The 21853-nt window shown below is 45.2% G+C and overlaps 1 protein-coding gene across 1 annotated transcript; it reads right to left on the bottom strand.

Annotated features, from left to right (window-relative positions):
- Positions 1-2289: 2289 nt before the first annotated feature.
- Positions 2290-15125, bottom strand: Pdik1l (PDLIM1 interacting kinase 1 like). The gene is made up of 3 exons (XM_075945580.1): positions 15022-15125; positions 11810-12111; positions 2290-6318 (listed from the first exon to the last, which is right to left on the bottom strand). Exons 2-3 carry the CDS (start codon positions 12092-12094, stop codon positions 5578-5580), a joined length of 1026 nt encoding a protein of 341 aa, XP_075801695.1. The 5' UTR covers positions 12095-12111; positions 15022-15125; the 3' UTR covers positions 2290-5577.
- Positions 15126-21853: the final 6728 nt, after the last annotated feature.

Consider the following 21853-nt stretch of genomic DNA (forward strand, 5'->3'; position numbering starts at 1 on the left):
AACTTAATTGAGAAAATGCTTCCATAATATTGGTCTGTAGGCTAATTTATGGAGTATTGTCTTGATTAATGACTGATTGGGGGGTGGATTCACTGTGGGTAGTGTCTGTCACCTCTGGGTTAGGGGTCCTGGATTGTTTATGAAAGCAGGTTGAGTTATCCTTGGTGGCACAGACCTTTAATCCCAGCTCTCAAGATGCAGAAGCAGAGGCAGGTGGGTATTTGTGAGTTTGAGGCCAGCCTGGTCTACATGGGGAGCTCCAGGACCCATGCTGAGAGTGAGGCTTAAATAGAAACCCCAACCCTGTCTCACACAAAACAAAAGAGTGAGGTAGCTGGAGAGATAGCAGGGCCTTCACCGGGTTCTCCTGAAGTGGGGGGACAATCACAGCTACATCTGAAGTCTGGCTGGTGAGTCCTTTCCCCGTCATTCCCTCCGGACTTTACAGTGGTGGATTTTTGTTGTTGTTTGAGACAGAGTCACACTATGCAGCTGACCGGAACTCTGCTCTCATAGAAATCTGGAATACCTGACCACTGAAGAACTCAACACGCAGGTGCTGGTGCAGGCGTGATCTCAGCGCCTTAGAAGAACAGTGAAATGTAAGCACCATTTTCGCTTTGCAGCTACGAAAATCCACGTACCCACTGACACACGTTACTTTTGTGGCTGTTTGCAAAAGTCAGTCTTTCCTACCGGATCTTTCAGCTGCTAGACCATGACAGCTTCTGTAATACCAAATTGCTTAACTTCAGCTCAAAACAGGCTAAGCTTGAAATACCAGGCTGAACAGGAAAAGAGTGAAGTCCACAGCCCAGGATTGTTTGTTTTTTTTAAACAATTCACCTTTAACCAATGAAAACTCTGCCTACCTTTAAAAGCCGCGCTTTGCTTCCTAGAGGTGTGGCCTCTGTGGGTTCTCTCCACCTTACTATCTACTCACAAACCAGTATTGCAGGGCTCTTTAGAGGCCGTCTGTGATTGGCTGATCAAGACAGCAACATTTGAATTTAAAGGAAGGCCAGGATGTGGTGAGTTCCTTCTGTAGGGGAGATAAAGCTTTGCTCTGACAGGAAAGTCAGCTGCAGGCGGGAGATAGGGGTCAACACGGCCCGGCTGGTGAGACCACCAGGTGAGCCCACCGGCTCCTGCTGCTCCACCTTCACTAGGAAATCAGCCCCTACTTCCAGTAAGATACCTTTGTAAACAGTGAAGGGTTACTGAAGTGCTGATAGCTACAATTTATAGTTTGAAGTTGAATTTTAAGAAGGTAATCTTTAAGAGAAGCAAAGTCCCTCTGCGGAGGCCTAGCTGCAGTAGGAGGCAGTCTAGGGCGGCCAGTGGCTCCATGTTTCCTGTCCCTCAGCTTCCCACTGGCCACCAGGGAGGCTGTATGCGCAGGCAACCATACATTTTATAAAGGTAAAGAAAAAAAAGGCAGACAATGATCGCTTTTCCCCCAAGGTTTCACTATGTAGTCCTGGCCTACAATTCAATATGTAGACTACTTACCTTGAAACTCTCTGCCAACTGCCTGCCTCTGCCTTCTGAGGGCCACCACTCCCAGCTAAATCTATGTCTTCTTTAGAAGTGTTTGCCTCATGTTAAGAATTGAAATTGCAGCCGGGCGATGGTGGCGCATGCCTTTAATCCCAGCACTTGGGAGGCAGAGGCAGGCGGATCTCTGGGAGTTCGAGACCAGCCTGGTCTACAGAGCTAGTTCCAGGATAGGCTCCAAAGCCACAGAGAAACCCTGTCTCGAAAAACAAAAACAAAAAAAAAAATTGAAATTGCAGCCACTTAGTATATTTAATAGAAACTATCTCATCTGGATTGAATACTCAGCCAAATGAATTAGGATAAATGGGGGGGGGGGAATCTGGGGCCAAAGAGTTGGTTCAGTACTTAAAAACCCTTGATACACACAGAGGACCTTGCCTTCAATCCCAGCACGCCTGAAACTCTAGTTCCAGGGATCCACGCCCTGTGGTCTCCTTGGGTACTGCATGCACACAGTGCACAGACATATGAAGACAAAGCATTCATACCTGAAAAATACCAATCTTAAAAAAGAACCTTAAACAATACACATTTCTCTCCTATATAAAGCATATGGCTTCAGAGAACTTGAAATGCCAAAGTCCTGTCATCCAATCACCTGCCTCAGTACCGGCTTCCGTGAGACAGCCAGATACTTTCCCACACTGTACATCACATCACACGCACGTCTAGCGCATTGCACAACTCCCAGTCACTGAAGTAGCAAGGAGAGCGCCCAAGGTATTTTGTTGAAATTCACTTTATTAAAAAAAACAAACAAAAAACTCATGAACAATAAATTACAATACTTTCCCCTTTATAAATTCTTCATAAAATATATTTGACAATTTTAAAAGAAAAATTTTAAAGTTGCTTTCATTTCTGATGTGCCTATGACATCGTTTATTGACTATTTTGTCATGCTGGTGAATTATTTTGTAGCTGCTACAATAGTTTGATTGGTAACATTTTACAATTAAAAACAAAGAAAAAAACAAGAACAAAAATCCAGACCTGCAGAAAGAACTATTCTGTGCTATTTATCTGACACTTAACACTTACATCATTGAAATGACAAAGCATCCCTTAGCACCAAGAATCTACAGCCCCCATGTTCTAAGTGACAACTAGTGCAAAGTAACATCTAGGACCTAACTGTACAACCCACAGTGACGGGACACAGCTGCCTGTGAGCAGTATCTGAAATATTTGGTCTTTTTCAATTAAGACAAATTTCATAAAACACTAGAAACCATGGCAACAGACTATGAGGAATAACTGTTTATTGAGTACCTATCATGGGCAAGGCACTGTGCACAATATCTGGATTGCATTTGTCTTTTAGCAAATACCCAAATTTTCCAATTATCACTCCCCATCTTGATTTCTTACCCGTGACTGGAGAAAGTGCATGGCTAAATGTCATTTTTTAAAAAAAGGTTTATTTTTTAATCATGTGTATGTGTGTGTGTGTGTCTATGGAAGCAAGAGGATACTGGGTCCCCTGGAGCTGGAGTTAGGTGGTTGTAAGCTACCCAACATGGGTGCTGGGAACTGAACTCTGTTCTGTGCAAGAGCAACAAGTTCTCTAAACTGCTGAGTTCAGCCCCCCCCCCCCAAATGCAAATCTTAAATTGTTGTCAAATCAACTAAACTTTAGTGCTGAGCACACAGTAGGTACTTAATAAATACCTCTGACTGAAAAAGAACAAAGAAAGACAAAGAAATTACTATCCTTTTGTTGATTATCATAAGCTATTTTAGAATACAAGGACTTGAGAAAATTCTGGAAGAAATTTCCCGATCACCCCACACTCTTACCTCTAATGAAAGAAAGAATTATATTTCACAAATAAAAATCTTTCAAAATAAATTATAACTGGGGCTAGACATGTAGCTCAGTGGCAAAGCCTTTGTGTAGCACATGCAAGGCTCTGGTGGGATCCCAGTGCCAACCAAAACAAAAGACAAACCAAATTACACATTATTTCAAGGAGACAGGCTCAGAAGCTATGTGCTTAGGATGTACGGGCTTCTAGTGCACAGGTACTTGTAGAACAAATGAACTGTTGGCTACGTCACATAGTGATCTGATGCAGCGCCAAGTCATTGAGAATACATTATAATGAGACTTTCTAATTTCCTGGAACTCGATCCCCTTGTCAGATCTGTGTCAACTTGATGACCCAGAGGGTCAACAATTACAATGAATGTCCAGTACGCGTCTATTCCAGAAAAAATTATTTTAGTGAAGTCTGCAAGTGATATTAGGTGTGACTTTTTTTTTCATTTGATGGGATTTTAATAAAGCCTTTCTATTCATGTTTCTAAACCTCCAGCTTTACATGTTTTTTTTTTTCTTTGCGTTTTATCTTTTATTACCCTCTGAACACATGAGTTAACTTACTGCCTTTAGGGTGCTAGGGACTGAACACAGGGCCGCTCACTGAGCTAGACCCAGCCCCAAGGTGAAGGGTGGAGTTTCAAGCATTGAGGAGACACGGGAAGTGCTGACAATGTCAACACGCTGCTGCTATTTTGACTTTTGCATTTTAGTGCTTTGTAAGGATCCATGGGGGTCAGTGTCCCACAGCTTCCCTACCTGCCCAGGGCCCAGGGCTCCACCCCAGGAGGCATGGGTGAGGGTGTAGTGCATCAGAAAGCTTCATTTGGAGATACAATGGTAGACTCTAATCCCGTATTCTGGTTTAGGAAAGACTCCCTTTCCTGCATCAGCATGGACAATCTAGAGACAAACATGCTGTTAGAGTCTCACTTCAGGAGTTAGGAGGCTCTTGCTTTCTGACTGACAACACCAGGTGACGATATGATACCCACAACTTTTCTGCTTGAAAATCTATTTGCCAAACTCTGTGTGTATCATTTCTCACTTTGGAAAAAAAGCAACCAATATTTATGACAGTGATTACCAGTCCCATTACTGTATCACAGTGCCAAAGTGACAGGGACTCCAGTGATCCAACAAGAAGCCACATCAGGGCCAGCAACTAGAGGGTGAGCTCATTTGGTTTCTTCAACTTTATGCTGAGACTTAGAAAAAGTCATAAAACTCAAAATTAATACATCAAGTATTACAGTCATGTAAAGCAATGTTTCAGAGCAGAATAATACCATCCTCGGGTCACGGCAGATGTGCAGGCACACACATGTCCCAGTGCAGTGGTTTAAACAGACGCTCAGTTACCTGAAGGTCTGGCTGAGCCATCGGCATCCTTGCCGACCTCCTACCAAGTGACTGAAGGACTAATTCCACTCGAAGAGCTACAGGGCCCGGAGAGCTCAGACTTACTCCAGCAGCTTGGCTTAGCTCCAATTACGTTTACTCAGCCATTTTAGACCCTCCAAAATGATGCCTCTCAAGAGATGTATACTGGGAAAACAAAACAAAACAACAAACAAAAAAACAAACAAAAAATAAAAGTGTTTTTCCAGGAGCGGAAGGGGCAGGAAGAAGATGAGGGGTGGTTCTGTGTGAGTTTTCATCACCAATTTCACCAGCAAATCTCAAAAACCCAAACCTCTATCAAATAATTTAAACAGAAGTGGCATTTTCTTCATGTGGAATGCAAAATGCACACATTCACATACTTACATATACATAAATATATACATATATGTTTCCTTTACAAAGCTTCAAAGGTTGCATGACCAGCATGCAAACCTCTTCTTCCATGGAAATGCCTAATACTGACAAGGAATGTCTAAAATACTTGAAGACATATTTCCAGAAAATTGGACTCTCTTCTCTGCTTGGCTTTTAGGAGAATTTTTTCTGCCAAACTTTTACCAATGATCATTAAAAAAAAATTTTTTATACCCCATTGGTAATACACATTCAAAACATACAATAAAATGGCCTGCATGGAGTAAGAAAAATGAGAGAAAAAAAATGACCCCACAATGAACCTAAACCCTCAGAGAGTGGAGTCTAACTTTCGTCTTCTTTCCGACCATGTAATGTTGAATCACTGTTGAGTCAGAAGCAGCACACCATCTAAGACACTTGCAGGCGGGAGGTCACGTTTCCCAGCTGCTGTCTTTAAAAGCAATCTGGACTAATCTGAGCTCTAGTTCAAACGCGTCCGGACGGTCCTGAGGGTTTGCGGCCAGCATCTCCTTAATCAATTGCTTCATTCGCCCATTCATCGACTTTTTCTTCACCGGGATGAGGAGCTCCATTTTGGGGTTTTCCAGAAGTGCCTCCCCCACAGGCACAATTTCGGTCCCCTGCTTTACATAGCTCCCCAAGAGCTCCTTCTTGGTCTCTGTGTCTATGAAGGTGATCCTCTCCAGCATGGCCCAGATGATAATTCCCAGAGCAAAGATGTCAGCTTTTGCTGTGTAGTGTCCTTCCCATACTTCAGGAGCCATGTAGAAATCTGTCCCACACGCCGTGGAAAGGAAACACTTGTTTACGCTGACAGGTTCTTCAGGGTTCTGTCCAGATGCCGAGCAAACTTTACTCAGACCAAAATCGGCCACTTTCAGTGTGGGTTCCAAGTCACTGGTGTCCAATCTGCTTTGAGAAATGAGGATGTTATCAGGCTTCAGGTCTCGGTGGATGATCTGGTTTTTGTGCAAGAAAGCCAAAGCACTGCTGAGCTGAAGCATAAAGCTGGTGTTCGTCTTTCGGTTGGGCTTCCTGGACAACAGATACTCGTTCATGTCTCCTCCGTCACAAAAATCCATCACAAACCACAAGTAATAGGCGCTTCTGGGATCAAAGGCAATTTCTCCTTTTAATGAAGTCTCTACAAGCTGCGCAGAGGGAGGAGAGAAGAAGGTACACATTTTGATTATAGAAAAGTTAAAGGGAGCTGGAAATAAGGTTCAGCGCTTATGAGCTTACTGCCTTCAGAGGACTGGAGTTCAGGTCCTCAGCACCGTGTCAGTGGCTCACAACCACCTGCAACGAGAGCTCTGGGGAATCCAGTACTTTTTCTGGCCTCTAAGGGCATCTTCACTGACATATATATATATATATATATTCATCCCTGTCACAAACATAATTAAAAATTAATAAATCTATTTTTTATTTTTTCGAAACAGGGTTTCTCTGTGTAGCCCTGGTTGACCTGAAACTTGCTTTGTAGACCAGGCTGACCTCTAATTCTGAGATCTGCCTGCTTCTGACTCCCTACTGCTGGGACTAAAGGCATGTGCCACCGACCTGGCTACACATCGTAAATGCACATAGGCTGGGCAGTGGCAGCACTCAGGAGGCAGAGGCATGCAGATCTCTGTGAGTTTGAGTGAGGACAGCCTGGTCTAAAGAGCGAGTTCTAGGACAGCCAGAGCTCACAGAGAAACCTTGTCTCAAAACCCATGCTCCCCCCCCCCCCCGCAAAAAGAGGCGGTGCTGGAGAGATGGCTCAGCAGTTAAAAGCACTGGCTGTTTTTTTCAGGGGACCCAGGTTCAGTTCCAGCACCCACATGGCAGCTCACAGCTGTTCCAGTTTCAGGGAATCCAACACCCTCATACAGACATGCAGGCAGGCAAACACCAGTACACATAAATAAAAAATTACCAACACAAGCTACTCTGGAGGCAGAGGCAGATGGATCTCTGTGAGTTAGAGGCCAGCCTGGTCTATAGAGTCTTCCAGGACTACACAGAAAAGCCTGTCTTGAAAAAAAAAAAACAAAGTTAGGACAGTTTGCAGTTTTATTGTTTCTGCAATGCTGGCAATTGAACCCAGAATCTTGTACATGCCAGGCAAGGTTGACTTTATTTTTTTTTTGTTTGTTTGTTTTTCAAGACAGAGTTTTGCTGGGTAGCCATGGATGTCCTGGAACTCACTCTGTAGACCAGGCTGGACTTGAAATCACAGAGATTCGCCTGTCTCTGCCTTCTGAGTACTGGATTAATGTTACCACCATCCAGCTAAGGCAAAGGTCTCTTAAACAGAAAGTAGGGGTCACACACACAAAACAAATTGCCAACAGTCAAAGGTTTAATAAATTTTCAGTTACCAAAAATTAATTCAAAACCAAATTGCAAAGTTGTCCGCTCTTATAGAAACATTACAGTTTTATTGGGGAAAACAAGGACTTCTGATATTTTTCTATTGTCATTAATCAGCAAGCAAGTACCAAGGCGGTCTATCAGTGGATTGTGTTGTAGTATAATGCTTAATTTGGGTACTATTTTCTTTCCTCTTTTTTTTCCCCTCTGTTTTGAAACAGGGTCTCAAATAGTTCATGCAGGCCTCAATAAATTCACCGTATAGCCAAGGCTGGCCTTGAACTTCTGCTCTTCCTGCTTCCGTCTTCAGTGCTGAAATTATAGGTGTGCGTCATTACACCTTGCTTAGGAGACCACAAGTCTAAGGCCTGCCTGAGTTATACCTGAGTTATACAGTGAGACTGTCTGGGGGAGGGGGTTAATTTTAAAAATTGCTATTTTAAGGTGGGTATGGTGGCACACACCTGTAACCTTAGCACTATAGAAGCTAAGGCAAGAGGATCACTAAATGCTGTCAGTACAGAATTTTGAACAATTTATGATTTGCCTTAAAACACATACCTACCATTTTGTACTAAACTATTTATATGAAACACTGTTGTTTTCACCACTGGTGTTCATAAAATAAAAGCACTGACTGTGGAAAATGCTGAAGATGATCTATGTTCTACAGCAATGAACATTCACCCAATAATTTTTAAAATGGCTCTATTGTGTATGTGTGCACTCTTGAGTACGGGCCCCACCCCTGCCCCACACGAGCAAGAGGTTAACACTGGAGGCTGAGTCTCTCCTGCCACCTTGTGGGACCTGAGGATGAGACTCAGGTGTCAGGTCTGCCCACTGCACACCATGCCAGCCCAGGGTTTAACTCTTTCTGCAGAGACAAACAAGCACATTCTCTTCATCCGTGTATAAGCCTGCTTCCTACTTTATACTTTAATAAAAGGTAACCAAAGAATTGCTTTAAAATGGAATTATTTATGATTTTTCCCAGTACATGGTTATTGCACACCCATATACCCAGGGTCACGCACATGTTTCTCTGGGGAGGCCACAAGTGGAAAGGTTTGGAAGCTCCGCTCTGCACTGAGATGAGGCCAGCACCAGCCTCCAACTGTAACTAGAAACCTCTGGAATATTTCATTTCATTAGTGCTTTTATGCATGCATTTTAAAAAAAATTTTCAGCACTTCAAAATACCACCTTTGTCCCTACTAAATACATACTAAACGTCTGAGCCGAGAAGTAGCATTTTAATAGCCCATTTTGGAAAGTGCCCAACTGGCCTACATTTTCTACACTGGCCAATATAACTAAATTCTATCACTTCCCAGCTCGTTGCTTCATAAAAAAAACCTAAAATATAGAGCAATATTGCTTTTAAATTATTTGTTATACGGTATTTTTTAGACTGGTGTGCTAAAAGGGGGAAGATTCAGAGCTGAGCTGTTGAAGAGTGAGAAACTGGTAAATTTATATTTAAATTAATTACTACCACTACTTCCTCTGGCTATTCCGGCAAAAGCAAAGGTGCCCCTCCGTTCTGCCTCCCATGCAGACGGCAGCAATGGCAATGGCCTACAGGAGCCTTCTTTCTGCATGGTGTGCCAGGGCGGAGAATGAGACAGGTGTACTGCTTCTAACTGACTTCAGCTTTCTGTCTCTCCCTAACATCTGAACTTAATAAACAGCCTTGTGTAACACAGAATCCCAGTGCTCAATAGTGGTTTAGAGGGCAGGTGTGGTGGTGCATAGAATTCTGGCCAGCAAGAAGGGACATGTGTGGTTCTCGCCCACCTATCTAAATAATTATTGTTAAACTCTGTAAATTTTAAATAGTTTGTAATTCTTTTTTTTTTTCTAGACAGGGTTTCTCTGTGTAGCCCTGGCTATCCTGAAACTAGCTCTGTAGAACAGGCTAGAATCAAACTCCCAAATATCCACCTGCCTCTGCCTTCTGAGTGTTGGGATTAAAGGCGTGCACCGCTGCCTAGCTTAATTTTTCTTTTTTAACTCCCTAGGTAGGGTCCCACTCTGTACCTCAGGCTGACCTTGAACTCATGATAATCCTTTCTCAGTCTCACATGTTAACACATATATGCACATATTATGTGCAGCACACCCAGTCAATTCATAATTCTTCAGCCCTAAGATATATAGATTCCCTATTGTATGCTCCTACATCATCTATGTCACTAGTCTGAAATATACAGACTGAAGGCTGCAAAGTCCTGAGCCATGAAATTGAGTGCTTGTAAGTGTCTGTTTTACATTTTCTCTTGGATAAGGATTTTTAGCTATCAGGAATTCATTTAATGATTTCAGCTGAGAACAAGGAAGAATATATCTAGAAAAACATAAAGGAAATGAAAATTTATACAGATAATAAAGATCATGCATAGAAACTTTCTGGTTATGTTATAGATCTGTGTATTGACTATATTGTATTGTGCTGTTTTGATACAAAATTCTATTGATAAATATATGGTCAACTACGCTGGGTGAGGTAGGACATGTCTTTTAATCCCAGCACTCATAGGCAGAAACAGGTGGATCTCTGTAAGTGTGAGGTCAGCCTGGTTTACATAGTGAGTTCCAGACTAACCAGGGCTACAGAGACTGTCTCAAATGAGTAAATGAAGAAAAATCTGGCTAACTTATAAATGCATAGAAAAGACTATTTTATTTCAACACAGGTACCTATTTCTGAGTTCTTCTGTGCCAAATCTTGTCTCAGCACTACCTCTGTCTTTGACTACCCAGGGAAGGCAGACGTGATTAGTGATTACCATAACACATGAACAAATAGCTACTAGGAAAGGTGGATTATTTATTTCAAGTCATTCTGATAGCAATACAGGTCCGTAAGACTTTAAAGAGCAAAAGAGATTTACTTAAAAAAGTAATTTAAATACAAAAATCACTTAGTCAAATCGGATACTTCATATTTTAAGACCTCAAAGTACTAAACGATACATAATTGTTACAGTTGCTGGATCTGGACTCAGTATTAAACAATATCTAATTCTTGCTACAGTTGCTAGTTCTGAATTTACACTAAATCAAATGTATTAACATCTTCATTTTTCCATCCACAGGGATTGTGTACCTAATCTCTAAAATTCAATGCAGAGTTGACAAGGGTTAGGAGGGAATGTAGTTTATGTACTATGCCCCAAACCCTAGGCTCAATCTCTAGCACTGGCAAAAAAAAAAAAAAAAAAAAAAAAAAAAAAAAAGATTTCCAATCTTTTTTGAGACAAGGTTTCTCTGCGTAACATGACAGTCTTGACACTCACCCCATAGATATGCCTGCCTCTGCCTCCTGAGTGCTGGGATTAAAGGTATGTGCCACCACTGCCTTGCTCCAATATATACATATTTTTTTAATCATGGCAACATAAGTACTTTTAGAGAGTTAATAATGAAGACAGTTTTTAAACTTTTCTAAATTATTTATTTTGTGTAGGTGTGGGTGTTAAGAGAACAGCTCTCAGGAGTCCACGCCCTCTTTCTACCATGTGGGACCTGGACATTAAACTCAGGTTACCAGGTTTGGCAACAGGTCCTTTACCCTCTGAGCCTTTTTCACAACATCAAACAGAGTTTTTGTTGTTGTTGTTAACTCTCTTTGTTTTAACTGCTAAATTACATTTATTTATTCTATGTGTGTGTGTTTCAAGTATGTGCATATATGTAGTGCTTACATGCATGCAGGACATTGTGCAAGTGTGGAGGTCAGAGGATTTTTGTCCTGGAACTCATGATTCAGTCCAGGCATGTCTCAAACTCGATATACAGGTGAGTCTGGTCTTAAACTCTTGAGTCTCCTGCCTCCACCTCCCAAGCCCTAGGATTATAGGCAAATACCAATATACTCTTGTAAGGCTTATGTTTAGACCTGTGCCTTCTAAAAACGAGAAGTTCAATTACCGATGGGTAATTGATTACTATTACTGATTGTGTGGTGTTTTCCTTGTCTTCTGTGTTTATTTTCAGAATTGGTTTCCAGGAACTGAACTGTGATGCTAGTCTCAAAAACCCTCTAATTCCCACTCGTCCTATTCCTACACAGACTGGCAAGTACCAGGCATAACGGGTGGCTTATGTTATTTTTAGGTACGTTGCAGCTTAAAGCAAATATCTCCTCTATCCTCTGAAGACCTCTGTCTGCACCTAGCCATAAAACACCTGCGTTAAGGGAGAAAGAAGTTCCTCTGACACTCTTCACTTCCTCTTGCTGACCAATCTTACATTCATTTCCTATCCAGTGACACATACCTGTAAATAAAGGGAAGAATTAGAGCCGTGGGACATCTTTTGCACCATCCCATCTTTTTGCAGAATGCACTCTTCCAAGTGAATCACATTTGGGTGCTGGCTCTTGATACTGCTTAGTGCCCAGAACTCTCGCAGGGCTAGTTCAACATTTTCAGGTGCGTGGCATCGAATTTTCTTCACTGCTACTCTTGCAGAGGTCTTTCTGATGACTGCTTCATAAACAACACCGTAACTACCTCGGCCTACCTCCCGTATTAGATCGTACTTTGGCTGGCTACTCACCATCTTCAAGGTCGAGGTTTCTGGAAAAATCAACAAAGTACTCTGTTGAAATCAGGTATACCTATTGGCTTGTATTTAACTGTTTCAGCGCCTGTGGGAACTGAAGGGTATCTAGCTACACCTTGGACAAATCTACCAATAATAATAAAGGTAACAGCACTTACCATGTATCAGGAACTATTTCAAGTATTTTAAAATAGTTTTTAAAGCTTTTGTTGTCTTTGAGTCAGGGTCTTGCCAAGTTCCCTGGTCTGGAGCTTGACAGGTAGGCCAGGCTGGCTTCAGAGGCCATGGTTACAGAACCATCATTACTGACTTTTTAAAAGTTTAATCTAGGTGTGTGAGCGCAGGCATGCTCATGCCGTGACACACCTGTTCAAAGACTGCCTTGGCTCTCCTGTCACTGTTAGATGCCCGTGAACTTCTGGAGACTGTTCTGGTTCTGCCTCCCATCTCACCATATGACATCTGGCTTTACATGGGTTCTGCAGACCCAAACTCTGCTCCTCAGACTTGTTTGGCAAATGCTTTATCCACTGAACTCTATCTCCAGGCTCCACCCACCCACCCCTTTTTTGGACAAGGTCTCACTGTGTAACCCTGGCTGGCCTCCAGCTCACAGAGATAAGCCTGTCTCTGCTTCCCCAGTGCTGGAATTAAAGACTTGTACCACCATGCCTTGCTTTCAGTCCTTTTTTAAAAGACAGGATCTTGCTAGTATGTAGCTCATGATGGCTTTCACCTTTAAAAGCTGATATTCTGTGTGCATGGATGTGTCTTTCTGGAACTCAGAGGACAGTATGTGGCAGTCCTCTCCTTCTACCGTGCGGGTCCTAGGAATTGAGCATGAGCTGTAAAGCCTGGCAGAAAATAACTTTCCGCACTGAACCATCTCAACAGCCCTGGTTGCCGCTCTCTGGGGAACAATGGAATTACAGGTGCGGGACACCACACCTGGCTAAATTCATGAATCCTTAACCATAATCTGTGTAGGAAGGGGTGGGTGAGGAGAGTAAAACACAGAGAGGGCAAGTAAACAACCAGTCGTCATGCAGCTTGTTGGTTCCGACATCCATGACTTAAACCACTAAACTACACTGCTCCCTACAGAACTGCTGGCGCAGTTAAAACAAATCCAAAGCGGGGCAGTAGTGCGCTTGCCTTTAATCTGAGCACTCAGAAGGCAGAGGCAGGCGGATCTTTGAGTTCAAAGCCAGTCTGGTCTATAGTATGAGTTCCAGGACAGGCAGGGCTACACAGAAAACCGTGCCTCAAAAAACAATAAATAAATAAATAAACAAACCCCCAAATTCAACATTTTAGTTTACTGATCCTCAAAAAAAAAATAAAGAAAGAAAGCAATGTATGTACATCTTCTTAAGGTTGACACATTTATGAAAGGTAATAAAAACACTGAAATAATATGCCAGGCGATGGTGGCCCACGCCTTTAATCCCAGCACTCAGGAGGCAGAGGCAGGCGGAGCTCTGTGAGTTCCAGGCCAGCCTGGACTACAGAGTTCCAGGACTTGCTCCAAATCTATAGATAAAAAAATAAAACAAACAAAAACACTGAAATACAAAACCCCCTCACAGTTAGAAATACAAATACCCAACTCCTGTTTATGGACTGAAAGTGAACAACATCGCTTTTGTTTTGTTTGAACTCACTATGTAGCAGATGATCCCGAACTACTGATCCTCCTGCCTCCACCTTCCAAGTCCTGGCGTTACAGGCATGTGCCAGTATACTTGGCTATTTACTTATTTATTATTTTACAAATAAACACAAGTTTTGTAGAAGAACCGTTCCATAAAATGTAAGTGGCTTAGAATAGATCGACCTTTTTTTAAATTATTATTATGCTTTAAGATAGCTACTTAATTCTAGGTAATTGTTGCCAAAGGGGAGGAGAGCATCTTAGACCTCAAAGGGAAGTCCCTGACCAAAGTTCTTTGGAGTTCCAACTTAATAAATCACTTAGAGGCAAGCTGGAGCACAGGCCCTACAGAGCCCCTCTGTGAATGGAGAGCCTGCAGCGTACTTCCTCACGCCTCAAATGCTCACTTGCCGACTGTCAGCGCGGGCAGGAAGAGTAACCTGAAATTGTACTTGCGCTGCACAATCAGAGCAACAGTGACTGGCCCTGGAAGCCGACACTCCGGGAGCAGCTACTTTAAGCTCATAGGCCAGATTTAAAAGAAAATGACAGCTTCTGGGGGTTGCCTTGAGCGCTACTTCCTTTAATTGCTCGCCTAGCCTTCCAGCGCTCACTGTCTTTCCTAATGTCAGATTTCCTGGCCCCGGCGGACCTTCTGCCCCGCTCTGGCGCCGATAGCCAGGTACTACGCGCTTGCGAGCGGCTCTTTTCTCTGCAGCAGTCCCTTCTCTCCCTCCTGTCATCGTCCCCCGAGAGAGGGGCACCTTATTCGGGAAGGTGTCTGTCACCTCCCGGTGCTCCTGGCGGGAGAGACACCCCGGTGAAGCATCCTTCGGTGGCATCTCCCGGGCCCTCGAGCCTGCCCTGCTCCCCGGAAGCTGGGCACCGGCCGGCCTGGGCATGCACCTGCCGGTGCCGGGGAAGGGACGAGCGAGGCCAGAGGTGCTGCCGCCGGGGAGCCTCAGGCCGCGCTCGCTGCCCCGGCCGCGAGATCACTCCCGGCGACAGTCCCCGGAAACCCCGAGGGACCCTCCCGTGGCTCCGCAGCCGCTTCAACTCCCGGAGGCTGCAGACTAGGAGCCGGGGACCCGGGAGTGGCCCGGGCGGGAACGGAGGCCGCAGTCCCGGCCGCTGGCCGGGGCAGCGCCGGGCCTTCCCGGGGATGACTCCGCTGCGAGGTCTGTGACAGGCCTGCCGGGGACAGAGACACATGCAGGGAGGTCGGTTCTGACCGCAGGGCATCCGTGCCACCACGAAGGGCCAGATTTACCTCAGGGCAGCCGCCGCCGCTTCTCCCTCTCATGAGCTCTGCAGGCCGCCATTATCGGGCAGCTCGCGCCTCGGCTGCCGCGGCCTCCAGTCAGAAGCCGGCGCGCGCCCCCGTGGTGCGCGGACACACCCCCTCACGCCGGGCCCCGCCCCCTCCGGCTTTCCGTAGTGCGCGTGTGCCACCGAGAGCCGCCGAGCGCCGCCGGCTGGGTGAGCGCTGTGTGCAGCGCTCGGGCGCCGCTGCTCTCCGGCGCTGCAACCGAGCCGAGCGTCGCCGGCGGTGTGCACGCTGCAGGGCCGATCACTGGTGCCCTGGCCCGCAGGGGTGGCGGCCGGGGGCGGTCGCCCTCTGCCGCAGCGGGCGCAAGTCCCGGGACTTCGGGGAAGCTGCTGCCAGTGCCCCGGGCCGCCCTCCCTGTCCGCTGCCGACCTTACCGGACGGCGGGCTGCAGTGCGCGGTTCGCTGCGACCAGACGCCCGGCGCATCTTCCTCGCGGATGGCGGGTCTGGGCAGCGGGCCCGTGCGGCCGGTGCTGGGAGGCTGCACCTTCTGTCTTAGTCACCCAGCCGTGTTGGCGGGCGGCACCGTGACCCAGGCGGCGACGCGGGATTGAGTGCGATCATCGGGGAGGACGCCGTCCCCTGCCCCACCGGCGCGGTGGTATCTCCCTTTAAAGAAGCCGGAACCTCATTGTTCCCCCTGCGGTGAGGATCGGGGTCGCCCTGTCTGGTGAGGGAGGTAGGGCGCGGCCGACATGGCTGCGGCACCTCAGCTAAGAAATGGGTTAAGCAAGATGTGAGAATTAGCCAGTAAGAGGCTAGATATAATGGGCCAAGCAGTGTTTAAAAGAATACAGTTTCCGTGTAATTATTTTGGGTAAAGCTAGCCGTGCGGGAGCTGGGCGGGAACGCAGCCCACCGCTCCTCCTACACTAGGGGTGTCGGGTTGGAGGGTGAAACGACAAAGCCAAGTCGCCACGGTCAAGGATTGATCGCCAGAACTCCAGTCGTCTGGACGATGGGCGATGGGCGCTTCGGGCCGGAAGCCATTCAAATCCCCACAGCTGTTAATCCCCGCAGCAGTCGGCTCGAGCTCTACCGTCAGGCTGACAGTCACGCGGAGACCAGGACCAAATGGCCAGCCCGTTAGTTACACTGATTCTGTAAGCATCTGCCAGAAACGCCCATTCTTTTCTTTATTATTTTGCATCTACTGTTTGCTAATATGGTCGATCCTGTGCTCATTGCCGCGTATAAGGCACGATGTCACTGAGCTCCAGGTTCGTTTTCCTTAGTCTTCTGTTTAGGGGACTAATATTTGGGAGCTTGGGAACTTTTTATATAATCTGAACCAAACTCCACAAGTAAGAAAGGCTTTACTACTGATCCAGCTTTCACAGGAGAGAAAGCCGACTTCTGTTATATTTGACCAAATTGTGTCTAGAAAATCCGCTTCAGCGCCTCTCCTATAAAGTTCCAGACGTCTGTTTAGAGTTTGTCCCTAGTGCCCTCCTGGTACTGGTGTTCACCGGTTTGCTGGGAATGCTGACGCCAGTCCAGACTTGTTTCCTACCCAGGAAAAGAGCGGGGCACCGGAATGCTGTGTAGACAGCTGCTACCTATGTTACAGAAGGACGGAATAGGAAGCGACCTCTCTGTCAGAGTAGTTTTCTGTTCATTGCAGTTATTAAATGTCACAGGAACTTCGGGACATACCCACCCATTCTGGCTGTTTCATTATTATTGTGATTAAAAAGAAAAATAAAACAACAAAAACCCACTCACCAAAGGTACTTTAGGGGAGGAAAGGGTTGTCTGACTTAAACTTCCAGGGTTAGGGTCACAAATTCATCATTGAGGGCAGTCAGGGCAGGACCTGGGGAAGGCTGCTTACCGACTTGCTCCCAGGTCCACGGTTCATTTCTTTCTCAAACAGTCTGGACCAGCCCGCCTAGAAGTAGCACTGCCCACATTGGGGTGATCCCTCCTTTGCCAGTTAGCAATCAAGGAAACCCCCATAGACATGCTCACAGGTCAGCCTGATGGAGGCACTCCCCCAACCCAGACGTCCTCAGAGGGCTGAGCTGGAGCTAGGCAGGAGAGCAGCGTTTTTTTGTTTTTTTTTTCTTTTTTTCTTGGTTTTATTGAACTATACATTTTTCTCTACTCCCCTCCGAGAGCAGCGCTTTAAACCACGCCATCTTCTGTGTGAATGATAAAACAACTGCTTGTATTTAAACTTTAAAAAGGCCTATCAGTCCAATACAGAAAGAGTTGTCCACATTTAGGCAGGGTCTCACTTCGTAGCCCTGGCTGGTATTGAATTTTACTCAGTCGACCCAGCTGGCCTTGAACTGACAGATCTACCTGCTGCTTCCTGAGTGCTGGGATTAAAGGTGGGCACCACCACACCTGGTCAGCCTTTAAAAAAAAATGTGTTTGTGTGATGTATACATGGAAATCAGAGGACAACTTTGTGTACTCCATCTCTCCCTCCTCCTTCGAGTGGATTCCAGGGATTGAACTCTGGTCACCAGGCATGTCAGGTGCCTTTGATTTCTGAGCTATTGCACCAGCCCAACCTGGAACTCTTGATCCTCTTGCCTCTTGTGTCCCCACACTCCTGAGGGTGGGGATGTTAGAGGAACGCACCGTCACACCTGACCTAATTGCTTATGTTTAAAAGATAAACAATGGGGTTGGTATGGTGGCATGTGCCTTTAACTCCAGCTCTTGGGAAGCAGAAGCAGGTGGATCTTGGTGAGTTAAAGGCCAGCCAGGGCTACAGAGAACAAAAGGTAAACACTGGAAGAGTAAACAGCTTCTGAAAGCCGCTGTGTTGGTGGGAGAGGGAGAGACATGGACGAGACCCGTACACCGTTGTGCATAGGTAAGATGCTGAAAGCCTATAAATGTTTTACATATTTGTAAAAGGAGAGTGCCCCCAATAAAAATGTAATAAATTACTTTTAAATTAAGATTTTTTTTTTTACTTCTCTAGTGAGAACTGTTTAGGGAGAACAAAACTGCTCAGAAATGCCATTGTAGACCCAGTGGGATGGCTGCACCATAGAGGTGCTTGCTAACCAGCATGACACCCTGAATTCTGTCCTTGGAACCCCTGCAAGTGTTCCACTGACCTCTGGCTATACACCACAGCACATGTGAGCCCACAGAGATGTACGTGCACAATAAATAATGTAAGTTGAAATTGAAGCCATATTCATATTGCTAGTTTGAAAGTGATTCTTAGGCAGTGGCTTTAGTAGCCGAGGCCTTCTAGAGTAGGTAAGAGTCAACCGTATAAGAGAAGTTTAGGGTAAAGTTAAATCTGAGTTAGATAGCATTTTAAAATACGTATTTTTCTCTTTAATACTTGCAGGCTGGAGGGATGACTGCAGTTAAGAGCACCGGCTGCTCTTCCAGAGGACCCAGGGTCAATTCCCAGCATTCACATGGCAGCTCACCACTGTCTGTACCTCCAGTTCCAGGGGATCTGAACCATCATCAATGCACAAAAAAATTAATTTTAAAAAATACCTTAAAAAAATTAGTATTTGAGGGAAAAGAAAAATAGCCAGGTGCTGTTGGCAAACACTTTTAATCCTAGCACTTGGGAAGCAGAGGCAGGCAGATCTCTCAGTTTGAGGCCAGCCTGGTCTACTAAGCTAAGCAAGTTTCAGGACAGCCGGAGCTACAAAGAGAGTATTTGGGAGTATTTGTTTACACTGTAAAGATATGTCTCTGCCTAAGGTGCCTTCTGATTGGTTCAATAAAACTAAATGGCCAATAGCTAGGCAGGAGAGAATAGGTGGGACTTCCGAGGAGAGAGAGGACTCTGGGAGGAAGAGGGGGATGCCAGCAACTCTGAAGAAGTACGGAGCAGAGGTAACCGAGACACATGGCAGAATGTAGATTAATAGAGACAGATTAAGTTATAAGAGCTACTTGGGGGAAGCCTAAGCTAAGACCAAGCTTTCAAAATAATAAGTCTCCATGTCATTATTTGTAGGCTGGTGGTTCAAGAAAGTCTGGTGAGAGAGCTTGCTACAGAGTATAGTTGGGATTTCCTTTGGGCCACCAACCAGTTCCCAAATAAAGACACAGAGTTATTGATTACGAATGCTTGGCCTTAGCTTAGCTTTTAATTTAACCTGTTTCTAGTCATCTTTTCCCTCAGGGCTTTTTGGTTTTCTTTCATACTGTATGTCCTACTTTTCTCTGACTGGCCCCTGGCATCTCCCTGGCATCTCTTTTCTTCTGAGCCTAAATCCCTTCTCCTACTTATCTCCCTGCTCAGTTCTGCCTATACCTCCTCCCTCACTCTTGGCTGTTCATCTCTTTATTAGACCATTCAGGTGCCTTCAGCAGGCAAGATAAAACAGCAACACATCTTTACATAGTTAAACAAATATTCTGCAACAAAGAAACCCTGTCTGGTCAATAATAGTAATAAAATAAAATAAATATTCTGGGGTTGGAGAGATGGCTCAGTGGTTAAGAGCATTGCCTGCTGTTCCAGAGGTCCTGAGTTCAATTCCCAGCAACCACATGGTGACTCACAACCATCTGTAATGAGGTCTGGTGCCCTCTTCTGGCCTGCAGACATACACACAGACAGAATATTGTATACATAATAAATAAATATTAAAAAAATATTCTAAGGCAAGCCATGGCGATATATCCCAGTACTTTGGAGGCAGAGGCAGGTATATCTGTAAGTTCAGGGTCAGCCAGGGCTATACAGTGAAACCTGTCTCAAAACAACAAAGTGGGGTAGGGTTGGGGGGAGATGGTTCAGTGTTTAAGAGCACTTGCTGCTCTCGTTCAGTTCCCGGCACTTGCATGGTGGTTCACAACCATTGTAACTCCAGTTCCGAGGGATCCGGTCCTTCTAACCTCTGAAAGCACCAGTTATGCATGTGGGCAAAACACTCATGCACATAAATCTAAAAATAAAAAGAGCTGGAGAGACAGCTCAGCAGTTAAGAGGGTTACTGGCACGGACTGCTCTTCATAAGGACCCATGTTCAATCCCAGCACCTGTTAATCCCACAGACTAGAGGAGAAAAACCACTGACCCAAATTCCAGCTGAATTAGAGCCAGCTTTTTTCATGTACACATCAGAGCCGAATAGGCAGCTGTCTCTCCCTAAGGCTGTTTCATGAGACCAGCCCTAAGCCAGTTTCTCAACTGCTTTTGTAGGGTAAAACCATAGGGTAGGTGACTTTGTCAGCAAGTGTGGTTACAGAGTGAGACCAGATAGTTAAGGAAATCTTCCTGGAATATTTGTTACTGAACATTGTATGGTTACTGGGGCTGGTGGCCCCTCACTCTGAGAAACAGAAATTTAAGTTTTCAAATATCTGTAACTACAGTTTTAGGGAATCAGATGTTCTCTTCTGTCTGTGTGTCTTTGTGTGTTTAAATCTCTAGGCCCTTGCCCTGCTTGCGAATGGTCCTGTAGTGCAGGCTCCGCAATACAGGAGTAGTACCGTAGTACACGTAGTAGTACGGACAGCACACCCAGCATTGGAGAAAGAGCTCAAAGTGTAGACTGTAAGTTGGCAGTCCATGAAGGAAATCATCGCCCTTAGGAGACTGAGTCAAGGGTATCGTGAGTTCAAGGCCAGCCTAAGGTGCATACTCTTCCTCAAACAATGACAAGAACAACAGAAAAGAAAGGTGTAGCACGCGTAATAAAAACCCAGAGACGGACATCGGGGATCAACCCGAAGATCAGAGAAGCAAAGCAGCCAGCCACTAGAGAGCACTTACCTCTAAGAAATTCTCAGACTGAAAAGAGAACTAGTTCCTGTCTCATCCCGGCTTAGATTCCTCTCCAGTGCTAGGGTTAAAGGCGTGCACCACTACTGCCCAGCTTCTGTGGCAAATTAGTGTGGTTACTGGGATTAAAGGTGTGTGCCACCACTGCCTGGTCTGTACAGCTGGCCAGTGTGGCTGTTTTACTCTCTGATCTTAAGGCAAGCTTTATTTATTAAAGTACGGGGAAAAAAACTTCAATCAACGCTTTTTTGGTAAGTGCCTGTCTTAGGATTTCTGCTGCTGTGATGAGACACCACGATCAAAAGCTCCTTGGGCAGGAAAGGGTTTATTCGGCTTATACTTCCATATCACTCTCGTCATAGGACAGGAACTCAGAATAGGAACATGAAAGCAGGAGCTGATGCAGAGGCTGTTTAGGGGTGCTGCTTACTGCCTTGTTTTACACCGTTTTTACATGGTTTGCTCAGCTCTTAGAACCCAAGACCAGGGATGGCACCACCCACAACAGACTGGACCCTCTCCCATCAATCACTAAAAACATGCCCTACATTTTGGCTTTTTGAGACAGGGTTTTTCTGTATAGCTTTGGAAACTGTCTTGGAATTTGCTCCATAGATCAGGCTGGCCTCGAACTCAGAGATCCACCCTTACCTCTGCCTCCCTAGTGCTGGGATTAAAGGCATATGACAAAACCGCCCATCTATTTTAGGATATTTTAACAGAGTATGTAAAAACCTACTTGTTGTGGGACATTATTTTAAGGTGTGTTAATTTGTTTAAGTTGTGGAACATTTAATGATGTGAAGATGTGTGACTTTTGTTTATGCTGCATTTGTTTAACTCTGTGAAGCTGGGATTCTTTGCCTGTCTTAAAACACCTGATGGTCTAATAAAGGGCTGAACAGCCAGTAGCGAGGCAGGAGAAAAGATAAGCAGGGTTGGCAGGCAGAGGATAAATATGAGGAGAGCAGGAAGAAGGAGCAAGTTAGAACAAGGAGAGGAGGACATCAGTGGTCCCCAGCCACCAAGCAACAAGCAAAACTAA

This window comes from Microtus pennsylvanicus, chromosome 13 (genome assembly GCF_037038515.1).
Source record: "Microtus pennsylvanicus isolate mMicPen1 chromosome 13, mMicPen1.hap1, whole genome shotgun sequence".
Classification (NCBI taxonomy): Eukaryota; Metazoa; Chordata; class Mammalia; order Rodentia; family Cricetidae; genus Microtus; species Microtus pennsylvanicus.

Bases quoted from the DNA above. Each gene is read 5' to 3' on its own strand.
- Pdik1l (XM_075945580.1), bottom strand. From the start codon at position 12,094: ATGGTGAGTAGCCAGCCAAAGTACGATCTAATACGGGAGGTAGGCCGA. The intron at 6,319-11,809 runs GTATGTGTCACT...CCCTCTGCGCAG, and splicing joins ATTCTTCCCTTTATTTACAG to CTTGTAGAGACTTCATTAAA.